The 15,672-nt window shown below is 51.3% G+C and overlaps 1 protein-coding gene across 50 annotated transcripts in view; it reads left to right on the forward strand.

The window, feature by feature from the left end:
* PHLDB1 (pleckstrin homology like domain family B member 1) overlaps positions 1 to 15,672 on the forward strand; it is a 109,184-nt gene that overhangs the window by 18,018 nt on the left and 75,494 nt on the right. For 35 of the 50 annotated variants that reach the window (XM_065570286.1, XM_065570287.1, XM_065570272.1 and 32 more), the window contains one exon: positions 2,491 to 2,661. In XM_065570286.1, the coding sequence (XP_065426358.1) occupies positions 2,491 to 2,661 (171 nt within the window). Of the gene's footprint in view, positions 1 to 270; positions 451 to 2,490; positions 2,662 to 15,216; positions 15,547 to 15,672 lie in introns of those variants that run through there. The other 15 variants (XM_065570301.1, XM_024103053.3, XM_065570302.1 and 12 more) reach the window with 6 other exon arrangements.

Genomic DNA, 15,672 nt, shown 5'->3' on the forward strand with positions numbered 1-15,672 from the left:
CCCCCCCCCCCCCCGTCCCCTCCAGGTGTGTGGACTTTGCTGTGATCCACTTTTGTGTGGCTGTAACTTCCTGCAGGGTGCTGAGAAAGCCCCACTAGATGCTGAATGTGGGATTTGGAACCTGGGTTAATCTCACTGAAAATGGGGGTGGGGAGGCACAGTCTGGATCTGGCTGGGATACCCATAGCCCCTGGGGGGTGGGCACTAAATCCCACCCATCTTTAGTCCCAGCAATGGGAGCTGGTGCTGCCACACCCTCTCATCTTGCAGGGACTTGGGTTAACATCTACATTGACGTTCCTGGTTTATGTGAGCTCAGCAGCCCAGAGCCAGATGGGAACCAGCATCCCAGCGAGAGCTGGGCTGGCAATGGGATTCAGATCCAGTCTTGGCTCCCAAGAACGGAGGGAGTGAGAGGCACATAGGGCAGCTGTTCCTTCCCTCCTGACGGTGAGTGGCTAGCTCATTTTTGTGGCTCCCAGAGGCGCTGGAAGCTCTTGAAAAGTTTCAATCCCCAATAACACCCCGCCACCCCTCCCTGGCAGCCCCTGTGAATGGCCCTGCTACAGGGACAAGCACATGATGATCAGAACCCAGTTGTGCTTCCCCATCCCTGAGCCACTTGCCCCCTGCCTCTCAGTTTAGGATCAGAGACTCCAGCTCCTTCATGGATCAACCCCTCCAAACGTCAGCCCTTCTCCAGCAGTCGGTGTTGGGAAGCGAGCCTTAGGCATGCATTTGTGTCCAATAATTGTTATTGAGGCCATAGTGCAGTCTCAGATTAAAGATCAGATTAAAAACCGGAGAGAAGCAAGAGCCAAGCTCTCCCTGGAGACATTGCTGTTAGCAACCTGTCTGCCTCTTTGGCCTGAGAGGCAGGGAGCTGCCAAGTCTGCTCCCTGTGGAGACGTCCAAGATCTTACTGGGAAGGATTCACCTGTGCACGCGTGACATGCCCACAGACCCTACCGAGCCCCCTGCACTTCAGACAGGGAGTGTGCTTCCTCCACCAGGGAGGGAAGGGGAGCAGAGCGGAGCTTCTTCTTGGGCCATGCACTTGTACCTAGTGAGCCTTGCTTTTGGACACATAGTCAGCAAGGGCCTGAGAGTGTGAAATGGGGGGGAAGAGGGGGGCTAGCCAAGAGCTTGGAGTCTGTTCATCACATAATCAACAGAGGAAGCTGCTAGCGATAACTGGATCAAAGGAGAGTGGGAGTTGCCTGCCCAAGGAGGCAGCTGGAGAGTGGGGTTGCAGTGGGGTGGGGGGAAGAAGAGGTGGAGGGGCCACGGGAACTTGCCTGTCTGATCAGAGAGAGTGAAGGAGATAGGAGCAGGAGGAGGAACCTAGGGACACAGTGGTTAGTGTGAAACAGGATTCTTTATCACTAGCCTCCTCCTGCCTCTTCTGCTGCATCTCTGCTTGGGTTCATGTTCCTAGAAGGGACAAGACTGGGATGTGTGGGTTGCTCTTTGGGGGTGACTGACCACCGACATTTAGCTCTCTGTTGTCTGTGCCCAAGTGGCCCCATGTCTTCCCAGCAGTTAATATGCTGAGACCCTGCAGGGATCCAGTGCTGCCCAGGAAACAGCATGATCAATAGCAGCCCTGATAAAAGCCCCCAGGAGCATGGGCTCTGACCTGAGGACCTGCAAGGTCCCATCTCTCTGGCCTGGCCTTTGCAGTCTGGGCCACAAACAGGAGCCCAGTGCTAATCTCTGCAGCCAAGGAGAGAGCAGCACTGTGCTGGGCCCTGCAAGGCTGTCGAGATCTTGCCTTGTGGAAGGACTCCCCTCTCCTCTGAAGTACGAAGCATCCCTGTTCCTCTAAGTGCTGCAGAGTGCGGGGGCCGGAGGGACAAATCAGCACCGCCACACACTCTGTGGGTGCAGACTGCCCTGCCTTCGGAGCTCTAATGGTCAGCCTGGCCTAGAGGAATGAGCACAGGACTTCTGGATCCCATGTCATGCCCCTATATGAGGGGCTTGTACCTCCATTTCCTGAGGTGGTGTGTGGGGGAATCAGTGGCTGTTGGTGGTTTGTGTGTGTGTGCAGGGGGCGATGTGCAGGAGCTGGGAGAGGCTGTTTCAGTCCCTCTCTAGGGGACCCACCAGTGTCTAAAACTTGGTGGCTTGACGCCCAGGCCTGCACTTGCTCTGCAGCATCAGGACAGGAGCTCCCCTCAGCCCTGGTTGCACTCCCATTATTCCACAGAGTTACGTATCCTCCCCCCACCCCTTCCCAGTTCAGGAGCTCCTCTGGGCAAAAACTACAGAGGCTGCTTCCTGCCCAGCCCCCATCTTCCTATCACATGGTGCCCATGCGGGGTGGGGTGCACACCAAGTGGGGTTTTGGCACCAATAATACAGGGTGAGTGGTCCCCTCTCAGCCTCTGTAAATGGGGGTGCTTGACCTGCTTTGGCCTCCCATCCCATGCACATGATCTCCTTGTTATGACCCAAGGAGCATTCAGCAGATGTTTCTCCTTGCAGGGAGGACTATGATTGGCTCGGCCGCTAAGGACATTGTTCTGCAGGGGGCTGGGTTGGCCTCTGAGCACTGCTACATCGAGAACGTGTGTGGGACCCTCACCCTGCACCCCTGCGGGAATGCCTGTGCTGTTGACGGCCTGCAGGTTAAGCAGCCCACTCGCCTGACCCAAGGTAAGGTGCCTACCCTTGGGCATCAAGGCTGGCTGTGGTGGGAGCAATGCATGAGAAGACACTCCTGACCACTCAACTAGCTCCAGGCCTGGGCCCCTCAGTCCCCACAGATTGGTGATGTTTGGGTCAAGTTCTGGCTTTCCTAGCTTTGTAAGGTGGATCCTGACTTCCTCTGACTTTGGATATGTTTGGAGCCAGCTGCAGGTCTGCAGCTAGGGTACATCTTTGCCTTGGAGCTGGGTGAATCATAGTTATCCTGAGAGCAGGTGAGGGTAACTGGGCTTGAGAGAGCGCCCAATGCAACTTAGCCCAGCCTCACTGAGTTTTATGGAAGCTTTATTGAGCTGGGATTGGCTTCAGGGTGAACTTGGCTTGTGTTTTCAGCGAGTCACTGCTTTCAGTGGAACGAAAACCCCAGCCCTGGGTGCAGGCCCAGCACCAGTGGTGACTGCTAATTAGGTGAAGCCCAGTTCCAGTAACTATCCTGTTGGGGTGCTGGGTTAGTGGGGTTGTCCCACCAGGAACAGAAGCTGGCTTGGTTAGTGTGCAGATGGCATGTGGTTCTGATTGCGCAGCTTCATTGGAGTCCTGGCTGCACAGAGATTCCTCCTCCCCATCCCCCTTCCTGAAGGAGCCCCCAACATTTGCTGCAGGTTTGGAGTCTCCTTTATATTTTAGCCATTGAGTGCTCTGACTCAGCTGGAGGGATCTGCGTTTGCCTCCCTGGTTATGTCTACACAGCAAATAAAAATCCGTGGCTGGCCCACGCCAGCTGACTTGGGCTCACGGGACTTGGACTATGGGGCTGTTTCCTTGCTGTGTAGACTTCTGGGCTCAGGCTGGAGCCTGGGCTCTAGGACCCTGTGAGGTGAGAGGGTCTGAGCCCGAAGTCTACTCAGCAATGAGAGAGCCCCACAGCCTGAGCCCTGCGAGCCTGAGTCGGCTGGCATGGGCCAGCTGCAGGTTTTTCTTTGCTGTGTAGACATACTCCCTGTCACCTTGATGAGGACCAGTTCTCCTTAACATCTCGTTGTCTCTGCCCTTGGAAACGGCCCATGTGCCCAGGGGATGATACTACAGGCCCTTCTTGCCAGTGGTTAATTGGAATTTTCCAGGCTAGTATTTCTGAAGAAGTTTCTTGCCTTGCTAGCATGGGTGTGTGCAGTTCCAGAGCAAGGAAGGTTGGCCATTGTGGAAATGCAAGACTCCCAGCTTGCCTCCCCATCCTCTCAGCCTTCCAGGGCTCCATGACGGCAAGGACAGCACAGGCAGCTCTGCTGATGGGAATTTCTTTAGCCATAATAATCCTTTCTAGAACCTCAGTGTGACTCACTGGTCAAGCTTGTGTTGTGTCCCCTTCTGTTGGCAGTTGCATTAGAGGGTAACAGCCTATTACTGCTACCAGCTAATGGGATTACTCCTTTAGTTTTTGTGGTCAGGGTGCTGAAGATTCTTGGGTTCAAACCCTGCTACAGGCTCAAGCAGGGGGCTATCATCATTTGAGAGGTCAGTCTTTCTGGTGTCTAAATGAGGGCTGTAAAGAGGAGAGAGTGCTAGACTGTCTTGGGGGGAAGGCAAATTTGGGACTAAGATGAGGGGTGGATGGGGACAGGTGTGACCCATCCTGCATCCTCAGTTTGTCCCCTAGGAGCAGGTTTGAGCTAGAATCCCTAGTAGCTGGAAGCATGGCATGGACTAGCCCTATTGGCCCATTGCCACACAATGCTGTCATGCATGGTTCTTAAAAAGAGATGCCTGCTGAAATTCTTTGCACCAGGTCACAGATTGCACTGGAAATGGCTCTCTGCTCACCTGTGCCCCAGTTCCTTGCTACCCCATGGAGAAACGCTGCTTTAGGGGAGCTGCCATGCGTTTTGCCGGGTAATCGGGTATTAAGGTCTCTGGCACAAAACACAGAATCCAGCTCCCCCTCCCTGATGCAGAGTTTACACTGTCAAATATCAAAGGTGCATTCTGAGCCATCTTCTGACAGCTGCAGAAAGCAGAGGCAGGATCAGCTGCCAGGAAATTATTAGAGCCTCTAATAATGGTTGGGCTTGTTTGAGGCAGAAAGAGGAATTTAGAGCTGATTGTTTTAAAAGAACTGATCAGCTGACAAACAAACAAGGCTTTTTAATCCAGATGCTTGCTTTTCATGTAATTATTTCAGCTTCTAGGTTCAGCTTTCCTGGGCCATTTCCCAGGCTGTCCCCTTCCCCATCTATCCTTAAAAATATCAGCATGCCTGAGTCACGCCCTCTCTGATGTACTTCCTGTTGGTTTCATTTGCCATGACCGGGCTCCCTCATTTCCCTGCCCTTTCCCTTTGTCCCATGGTTGAGATTTGCCTGGCTTAGACTTGAAGCTCTTTGAGGCAGGGTCCCTGTGTCTCTGCTTGACCCTTTACAGAACTTGTGTGTGTGGGGGGGGGATTGTCCATGTTAACAGGCCTTCTTGTTGGGGTCATTCTAGAACTTTGATTGCCACAGTAACGTGGTGCAATGGCATCGTTCTAGAGCTTGAGATGCCATAGCAATGAGATGCAGGCTTGTAACTGTCATGGCCAGCTGGTGGCATCTGCTCCACGAGGGGGCTCTGAACACTTGAAGAGGAACAAAGGGGCATGAGCCTTGCTCCACCTGGAGAAAATCCAGCTTAGAGGAAATGATGCAGTGTGGCCTCTGGAGTCACAGGCACCATAAGTGTTATGGGATGGCCCCGAGCCAGACCTTCTTTCTCCCAACGGCTCAGAACACATCTGAGCTAGCCCTGATTCCTCTGCCTGCCACACTGGATCAGTCCATATGGCTGGGGGTCCTGAATCCTCGTGCAATGCTTCAGAGAAGGCTGAAACACCCTACCAGATGCCTGGCCAGTTGTGCTGAGCTGTGGGTGGGGTGTGAGATCTTGGCTCAGCTCAAGGCACTGCTGGAGACAGGATACCGGACTAGACAGACCACAGTTCTGATCCTGTCTGATCATTCTGATGGCCGCTGGGCTGTGAGGCAGAGCTGGCCTCATGTGAGGGATAGTCTGAGCTGACAACCACCTTGGACCTGTGTCTCCAGTAAGGTGTTTTGTGAGGCAGCGGGTGCGGGCGACACACCTCTCTGCTGGCAGTGTTTGCTTAGCTGTAGTGTACCTACTCCCGTGTGCTCCAGCGTGGGCTGGCTCTATAACGCATGGCACAAGTGGCCAGCATCCTGTCAGGCCCCTCATCTCCCTCTCAGTACAACTGGGGACATAATCCTCACCCAGCCAGCAAGACTGTCTGTGATGTAAGCTCCTCTGTTAAACCGTCTGCTGTCTGTACCCAGCAGGGAAGGAGCAAGGTCTGTGCTGCCCCCAATTGGGCCTGTTGTCCCAGATGGAAACCCCACATGCTCCCATCTAGCTGACGTGGTGCCTTGTACCCATTGACCTTGATTTGTAGCACAATACAGGGTGCAAAGCAGATTGTATGTGACTTTTTCTAGTACTTATCACCGGGAATGGGGAACCAGGAATCCTGGGTTCTACGCCTGACTCTGTTGCTGACTCACTGTCTTGGGCCCTCTCTGTGCCTCAGTTCCCGCACTTAGAAAAGGGTGCAACGACACTGGCCCTGCTTTGTAAAGTGCTTTGAGATCCTGGCAGAAATGCTAGTGTTAGTTATCAGAGATTCCCCAAGGCACTGGCTCTGCAAGCCCACAGGTCACATGACCTCTTTGTTCAGTGGAAGGAACGGGAGTGGGAGTAAGGACTCCTGGGTTCTTTTGTTCTTGGCTCTGCTACTGGTGCTCTTGGCTTGACCTCTCTGTGCCCTGATTTGTGTCTGTGAAATGGAGATACCAGCTCCCAGCCTCATAGGGGAGGGGAGGTTGAACCAGTTGATATCTTCACCAGGCTTTAAAAGTACTGAGGGTTGGGTATTGCTGAGCTCAAACTGGGATGAAATGGTAATCCTCACATGCTCAGATTTCCTATGGGCGATAATAGGCCCTGAAATATGTGCAGGGGACTCTGCCTTTCTGTACAGGCTGCCCTGCTGGGGATTTCGCTCTTGCTATGCCTCATAAATAAACCCCCAATTTAGCTGTAAATGACACATTCAGCCTTAATACTTCATGGCTGAATGACGTCTTTCACAGCACTGGCCCCGGTGTTAGCGTAGTTACAGCTCGTAGCGGTTACAATGTTGCTGTGTGTGATAAAGCAGCTGCATAGAGCTGCAGGGGGGAGGGGAGATGGGGGGCACAGGGAATGTTTGTGCTCGTTTTTTTGCTTAAATGTTTCTTAGATATTTGTGTTTGGTGACCTGTTTGGTTTGGTGACCTGTTTGGTTCCTAACTGACATTTCTGCCACAGGACAAGTGCAGTTCATTACAATCAACCATGCAGGTGCTTTGGAGGATAAGGATTAAAATTCAAAATGATCTGGACAAACTGGAAAAATGGTCTGAAGTAAATAGGATGAAATTCAACAAAGACAAATGCAAAGTACTCCACTTAGGAAGGAACAATCAGTTGCACACATACAATGGGAAATGACTGCCTAGGAAGGAGTACGGTGGAAAGGGATCTGGGGGTTATAGTGGACCATAAGCTAAATATGAGTCAACAGTGTAACACTGTTGCAAAAAAAGCAAACATCATTTTGGGATGTATTAACAGGAGTGTTGTAAGGAAGACATGAGAAGTAATTCTTCTGCTCTACTCCATGCTGATTAGGCCTCAACTGGAGTATTGTGTCCAGTTCTGGGTGCCACATTTGAGGAGAGATGCGGACAAATTGGAAAAAGTCCAGAGAAGAGCAACCAAAATGATTAAAGGCCTAGAAAACATGACCTGTGAGGGAAGAATTGAAAAAATTGGGTTTGTTTATTCTGGAAAAGAGAAGATGGGGGGAGGGCACGGGGGGGGGGGAACAGACATGATAACAGTTCACGTATGTAAAAAGTTGTTACAAGGAGGAGGGAGAAGAATTGTTCTTCTTAACTTCTGAGGATAGGACAAGAAGCAATGGGGCTTAAATTGCAGCAAAGGAGGTTTAGGTTGGACATTAGGAAAAACACTTTGTAACTGTCAGGGTGGTTAAGCACTGGAATAAATTGCCTAGGGAGGTTGTGGAATCTCCATCACTGGCGATTTTTAAGAGCAGGTTAGACAAACACCTGTCAGAAATGGTCTAGATAATACTTAGTCCTGCCATGAGTGTCTCTCAAGGGCCCTTCCAGTCTTATGGTTCTATGATTCTATCTCAGGACAGGAATGGTAGCGAGTGTAATAGATCAAGACTGAGGGGCACCGGCAGAGCTGTGTGAGGTGGGGAGCCCATGGCTGAGATAACGGGTGCACCTGTGGGTTGGGATAGAAGGGCACTGGCAGAGCTGGGGGTGGAGGAATCCCAGAGCTGGGATAGCAGTGGGGCTGTAGATTGGGATTGAGAGGCACTGTCAGAGGTGATGAGGGAGAGAGCCCAGAAGAGGAATAGCAGGGGGCTGTGAGTTGGGATTGAGGGACATTAGCAGAGCTGGGTGAGGGAAGCCTGCACTGTGTTTTGGTCTAACCCAGGGGTTTTCAAACTGGGGGGTCGTGACCCCGTGGGGGGTTGTGAGCTGTCAGCCACCACCCCAAACCATGCTTCACCTCCAGCATTTATAATAGTGTTAAATATAAAAAATGTGTTTTTAATTTATAAGGGGGTCGCACTCAGAGGCTTGCCATGTGACAAGGGTCACCAGTACAAAAGTTTGAGAACCACTGGTGTAACCTATCTCAGGGTTTCCCCTCTTGCATGTCCTAGTAGTGATTGGCAGCACTCTGCACGCAGATCCACTCCTCACGATGCTGGTTCCTGAAGTCTCTCTTTGCAGGAATCTGACTTGTGCAGAGCATCTGAACACAGCCTGACTGCTCCCAGGGAGCACGGTCAGTGAAAGTGCCTTTGCCTTGCTAACGAAACCCCAGGGATAGGCTAAATCAGATTTGTCCCTGAGTCTAACGTACCCTCTAAATTGAAGATTGCTCCCAGCTACAATCACTATAAACAGACTTGTTCTCACACCCCACTGCTCCTTCTCTGTGCTTGTCTGGGAAGTCCATGCATGAGAGAGTGAGATCCCGAGGCCCAGTGCATCTTCACACTCTCTGCCTGTGGGCAGATAGAACAATATACACACATACCACTGGGCACTGGCCCACAGGCAGTCTAGACAGATGCAGACAGACACGTGTGGACACACGCATGTTTGACTGCCACCTATGTCCATTGGCTGCATTTCTTTGGGTTGTATCTCACATCAGAGCTGGGATGTGATCCCAGTATGTGCTGGCTGCTGTAAGTGAAGCCCAAAACATGCTCTGTGCAGAGGCACCGTGGGCTGTTATTAAGGTGTCATCATTTTGCTGTATGGTATCCAGGGGAAGGGAGCAATTCAGTTAATGATAGTGCAGTAGAGACACAGTCTGATACAGACCTTCGAGAGTGGCAGAGGAGAATTTCTCCAGACCTGACCCTTCCCTCTCCCCCTCCCCCCCAATCTCATTGCAACTTCCTGCAACTCCTTCTGCCCCACTCCTGGCCGTGCCTGGCAGCCTCTCCCAGATGCTCCTGTGCAAGGCTGGCAGGTAGGCTATTGCCCTCTGATACCTTCCCTTTCCAGAGCCTTCACACTTGGGGAGATTTCTGAAGGGAGAAGCTCGTGAATGGAGGCAGGTGATGGATCCGGCCTTGTTCAGAACATTCTCATGAGTGTGTTGTCCTGGAAGCCATCTATCTTGGGGAAGGGATAGCTCAGTTGGGGGAAGGGATAGCTCAGTTGGGGGGAGCATTGGCCTGCTAAACCCAGGGTTGTGAGTTCAATCCTTGAGGGGGCCACTTAGGGATCTGGGGCAAAATCTGTACTTGGTCCTGCTAGTGAAGGCAGGGGGCTGGACTCGATGACCTTTCAAGGTCCCTTCCAGTTCTAGGAGATAGGCTATCTCCATTAATTTATTCTGGTGAGAGGTAATATCACCCATCATTCAGCTTCTTATCTGGATGGATGCAACCAGGAGAGAAATGAGGGCAGGCTGGGTCCTCGGGGTGGGAGAACCCAGGGTGCTGGAGGTGGACACCATCCCACCAAACCCTGCTGCTGCTTGCAGTCTGCTCTATTTGATTAGATTGGCAATAACAAGCTTCCTTGGGTGCCAGATCCTCCCTCCAGCCCCTGTCACAGGAGGGTTCCCTATTAGAAAGGGTAGATATTTAACTCCTTTTCCATGGGAGCAGGGGAACTGGGGAAGGCTGAGGACTTCATTGTGCCCTTCTTTTCTGTTTTCACTTCTTTCCCCTTCTCTGCCTGAATTATCCAGCCCTGGGAGGCACTGTGATATCAAACTGGGAGTCTATTCCTGGCTCTGTCACAGATTTGCTGTGCAACCTTGGGCGAGTCACTTAACCTCACTGTTTGCCTATCTGTAAAATGGGGGTGATAAATGGCTTTGAGAGCCATTGGCTGGAAAACCCTTTGTAAGTACTCAATGTAATTGAGACAGAGGAGTAAATTCTGAACTCTGTTATTCTGGGACATTGCAGATTTGGACACAGCACCATTCTATGTCTTCACCCCCCAAAGACTTGATTCAACTGCCTCATATTAGTGTAAATCTGGAGACACTCCCCTGAAGTCAGAATCATTACCTGCTCTAAATTGATCTTGGTGTGACAGAGATCAGAATCTGGCTGCTGGCCAGGAACGAGCCCAGGCCCATCGTGAGCCCATGGTGTTTCTGTGTGAGGTTCTCCTGCACTGTGTCCGGGAAATGAGTCTCCTTTGGAGCAAGTTTGTCTACAAGGGCAGCAGAAACTGTTTCTCTAACAAGAAACTGCTCTAACAAGCATCCCCTGTGCTATGTACCACTGTTGTTGGCCAAGGATTTACTGTCCTGTCTCATTCTGTGCTGTCTTATTTTGTACAGCAATTAAGATATTCTTTCAATCCTCCTCCTCGTCAGATTGCCCAAGTTGTGCTGCTAGGGGTGGTGCTCCCTGCTATACCTGTACTCTTGTGATGGAAATTACATTAGCAGCAATTAATTCTCTGGATGTAGCAACAGTAATGTTAGCAGGGCCGTCAGCATGGAAGCTAAGCTGTTCAGAATTCCTGTTCAGAATTCAGCCATTTCCTTTGATAATTATGTATATTTTCCACATTACTCTGGAAACTTTGAACCAGATGTGTGAAAACTCACCTTAGAATAGAAAATTACACACTATAAGCGACTCCAAAGATGGAGCATCTGAGGCCCATCACTTAGGCCTATTAGAAAGCAAAGACTAATTAGGCCAAGACACAGGGACTGAAGGCCAACCAGCCCATGCTCTATGCTTATCTTAGAAACGTGGTTAAAGTGTTTCATTATATTCAGCCCTGACAGTGCCATACAATGTGTGTGTACACACACATGAGTGTGTGCATGTGCTCTCTTCCTCAATCTGGAGTCACTCCACTGACTTCACTGGAGTTTTTCTGCTGTAACAGAGCACAGACTTTGGACCACACGTGCTAGAGCATAAAATTTTACATCTTCTAGGCTGTACAACAAGAAAAAAACACCTCAGAACACTTCCAGGTTTCACAAGGACAAAGGGGCTTATTTTCCTACCCTGTCCTTCAGTAATGTTTTTCACTCTACCGCAGTCAATATCTTTGTGCAAAGATGGTGTCATATTTTCCACAGCTGCTTTAGTTTTCCAGTTGAATCACTTTTTCTGATCATACTCTTAAAAAAAAACATTTTTAATTTTTCTTTTACAGTTTGGAAACCTTCCCTGGGGTGTTATCAGGGATTTTGATGGAAAATAATGTAGATATTTTTCTCCGTTACTGAGTCACTCGGAAATCTTCACCACTGTCACCACCAGACTTCTATTATAGTGTAGATTGCCTCTAACTCTGGGAAATGTTTGGGAACATTGGAATTCTTCTTAGCAGGATCACACACACATACTCCCCTCCTGCCAATAAAACATTGCTGATCAATAGTGCTTCCCAGTTCTGTGGGGAAAGAGGGGAAAATACCACACTATATGTATTCCTGATGCTATGCATCCTGAGCACAATATTTTCCTTGTCTACACTGGCACAAGGTTTAACTGCTTCTAAAAATGGCATTACTCCCAGTGATTGATACTGCATCAGTGCATCAAGTTAAATCTCATCCATAACTTTGCTTGAATGCGCTTTGCAATGTGTGAGCTGTGCTGCAAGGCAAAGTAGGATCTTGTGTTTCTGGACGCTTTTTACGCTACCCTAACTAAACTAGCAATTAGAGCAGTGGGGTCGGACGGAGTGAGGGCTCCTGGGTTTTATTCCCAACACTGTCACCGGAGCTCACCGAGCGAGTGAGTTAAATTATTTAAACTTCGAGTTAATTTTGTCCCTAGTATAACTCCTTTTAAAACTATGGAGTTACATGAGGGATGAATTTGGTCCTCTGTGCATGGGTTTCTGCATTTGTAAAATAGGACTGTTAACATTTCCCTCCCCTCTGTAAAGCGGAGAGGCTCTCAGACTAGAGCAGCTATATACACGCAAACTATTCCTTTTTGTGACTTGTTTACCAGAATTGTACTGCTTGTGTGGGAGGAGTATCTCTTCTACTATTTATTTTGGTAGATCTGTGTATTGTACGTGGTAACATGGTACAAACCCCCTAGAGCCTGATTGTCCGTTCTTGGGCTACCCTCTGCTCCACAGAGCTGCATTTGAGATTAAATCTCTCTAGCAGCATTTGACCCTGGCTCTTCAGCCTGTTTGCAAAATTGTTTTTCAAAGCTGTCGTGTGGATTCAGAACCGTAGGCTCATAACCTGTACAGATCTCCTTGGTGTGTTTTGCAGCTATGGTCCCTGCCTGGGGGCTAGTACTTTGCAGGGTAGTGGCCTGTTTCAGGTGTCACCTTATAGCAAGGTGACTTGAGAGAGTTTAGGTCTGGGTCAGGCTATTCAGGGAGTAAATTGCCAATAAAGAATGAATCAGAAAAAAATAAACTAAGGAAAAGCTCCTGCTGAATGGTCATGACAGTGAGACACAGACACCCGCATATTGCCTGGGATGGGGGAGAAATGCAATGGTTGGAAATGGGACTCAGCCACAGAATTCTAAGCACTACTGTTCCCGTGAAATGGTCTTGCTGATCCTGTGAGGTACTGAGCTGCCTCGCTTTCCAGGGACTTACAGTACTCAGCCCCATGCCCTCATTGTGAGGTTTTATATGCAAACAGAAATGCTGCTTTTGTGCAAAGTTTTAAATGTTTGGAATCCTAATGGGTTTCCATCTGCTCCAGGTGGTGCTGTGAACCCTTCCCCCAACTGCAGTAGGCCACTGGAATCCACTGCAAGCCAAGGCTGAACTGGCCATGCTAATTTTAATGCCCAAGCTGGGCATAAAGTGCGGGATGTAAAACAACTATCCGCAGAAGCAGTAGGAAGTAAACTTGTCAGAGTTCACTGCTTTACTAGCTTAGAGCAAGAGACATTAACTGTATTACTCCTGGGGGAATTATGCACCACTGCGCAATGCAGAATTTTGCAGAAATTTACGTGCGCGCAGAATTTCCTTTTCCCCACAGAAAGGGGCTGCAGTGCTGCTGGCCACCACTAGGGGCCACTGGACTTGGCAGAGCCCAGCTCTCACATAGAAGACACTGCAGGGAGAGGGGGAGGGAGCTAGAAGGTTTTCTGGCAGCTGCAGTTCCCAGCATGCCCTGAGGGAAGGAGAGGGTGGCGTGCAGGAAACTCCATGCAAGCCTGGGACCGAGCATCATGCTGTTTCTCCCTTTGGATCCTTGGGCTCTGGGGGGGAAGGGGAGGTGGGTGTCTGGGCTGGGGGGCATGGCTGGGCTCTGTGGGGAGGGATGCAGGTATCTGGGCAAGGGGGGGGGGCTGTGGCTGGGCTGGTGGGGAGGAGAAGGTGCAGGTATTTGGGCCAAGGGGGCCCTGCTACTGGGCTCTGGGGGGAGGGGGTGCAGGTATCCAGGCTAGGGGGCCCCATGGCAGGGCTCTTGGGGGGAGGGGAGAGAGGGTTTGGGTGTATTGGCTGGACTTGGGGGGGAGAGGTTGTGGGTGTCTGCCCCTCCCCCAGCTGGGCTCCGGGGGGTGGGGAAGGGGGCAGAGAAATAGGAACTGGGTTATCATAGGGGTTTCTTTAATTCTACTCCTGGGGGAATGTTCGAGTGTATGTCTGTATTGTTACAGGTATCAGAGGGGTAGCCATGTTAGTCTGAATCTGTAAAAAGCAACAGAGGGCGTCTGATGAAGTGGGCATTCACCCACGAAAGCTTATGCTCCAATACCTCTGTTAGTCTTAAAGGTGCCACAGGACCCTCTGTTGCTTTTTGTATTGTTACAGACATACTTGCTGACAGGTATTTTGAAAAAAATACCAGAATAATTGAAACTGGTGTGATTAGGCAGTGTTATTTTGATAAATAAAAATTGCAGAATTTTAAAATATTGTGCGCAGAATTTTAAAATTGTTGGTGCAGAATGCCCCCAGGAGTAACTATATACATTGTAGTAAATGGCACCACTGCCCTCTACTGGCTGAAATCAGAACTGCTCTGTTGCATGCCAGAAGCCCTGTAGGGCTAATGTATAAAACAGTTTTTTTCTGGCTTGGGTGGCAGGTTCATACTTTGGGAATGGGAAGCACTCAGTTCTGTCCTGGTGTTGCTCTGAAGTTCTGAATGACTGGACATTTGTTAGAGCAGGTGTCCCCAACCCTGCAGTCTGATGGGTGTGTGCAGAGCCCTGTGGGCTGCCAGTGTGGACTGGATTGCAGGATCTGGGCCTGTATTATTTTTATCTTCAGAGTGTTCCCTTTAAAATAGAAAGTGTGGGCCACCATAGGAGCCTACACTGTGGCTGATCTGACTGAGGGGAGGCCCAATGCTGGGACCTGCAAGGAGTGGCAGTGGCTTAGTGTGTTGCACTCTGCACTACTTGCCTGGTGGGCACACTTTGAGGCTACAGCAACCTTTGCTCCCCATTGCAAAAATGGAAAGAAGGTGGCAGAGACAGAGGGAGAAAGAAAGGCCAGAAGGGACAATAAAAGAGGGGGATGAGAGTTATGTCTGTGTGGGGCACGGGGCATGGGCATCCGGTGGATCTCTGAAAAAAAGGGCCTACCCAGGGCACAAATCCAGGCACCGCCAGGCTGGGCTAAGGGAGACAGACGGTGGGCATGGGCGTGGACAGGCGGGATACAGTGGCTGGAAGGGAAGATAGAAGCAGGCAGGCATTTTCCCCTTCTGCTAGGGGAGGGGGCAGTGCCTGCTGCACCCTTCTCTCCCTCCCTCCTGCTCCTGAGAAACAGAGAGAAGCTATACAATGCCTTAAGCGAAGCTTCCTCCTGCAGCCCCCTTCTCTACCCTGACCCCTCGCCCGGCCAAATCCGCTCCAGTGTCTCCCTCCCCTCCCTATTCTGGCACCCCCCCCCTCCTCCCGCTTTATCCTCTTCCCCCCCCCTCCAGCTCTCCTCGCTGTCACCTCCCCTCCCGGGGGCGGTGCGCTCCCCTCCATTGGAGCCGCGGCCGCTCTGTCTGCGGGGAGGAGCCGCCCCCTGAATAGACCCTTCGACTCCGGGGCTGGCACCGGGACGCCCGGCAGCGGCGCGGAGCTCGGCTCGGCTCGCAGCGCGTCCTTCCAGGCCGGTACCGAGCTCATGGTTAGTGCCCTGCCGGGTACTAGCAGGGTAGGGAACGGGGCAGTCGCCTCCTCCCACGGCCAGGCGGAGGGACTGGACCCCGGCCCCGAGCACAGGGAGCTGAGGGGCCCTGCCGGCTGTGCGGCTCCCCAATGCCGGGAGCTCGGGCGCGAGAAGGGGGCGCTGGTGACGGGACCGAAATAGGATAAATGTAAGCGGAGCGCACGGGCTGGCCGAGGGGCGCAGCAGGGAGGGCCGGGGCCAGGCGCTCACGGCAGCCACTTGCTGGACTCGCGGCCGCAGTCGGTGGATTTCGCGTGTGTGCAGCGCCCAGTCC

The sequence above is a fragment of the Chrysemys picta genome, chromosome 16 (genome assembly GCF_011386835.1).
Source record: "Chrysemys picta bellii isolate R12L10 chromosome 16, ASM1138683v2, whole genome shotgun sequence".
Taxonomy (NCBI): Eukaryota; Metazoa; Chordata; order Testudines; family Emydidae; genus Chrysemys; species Chrysemys picta.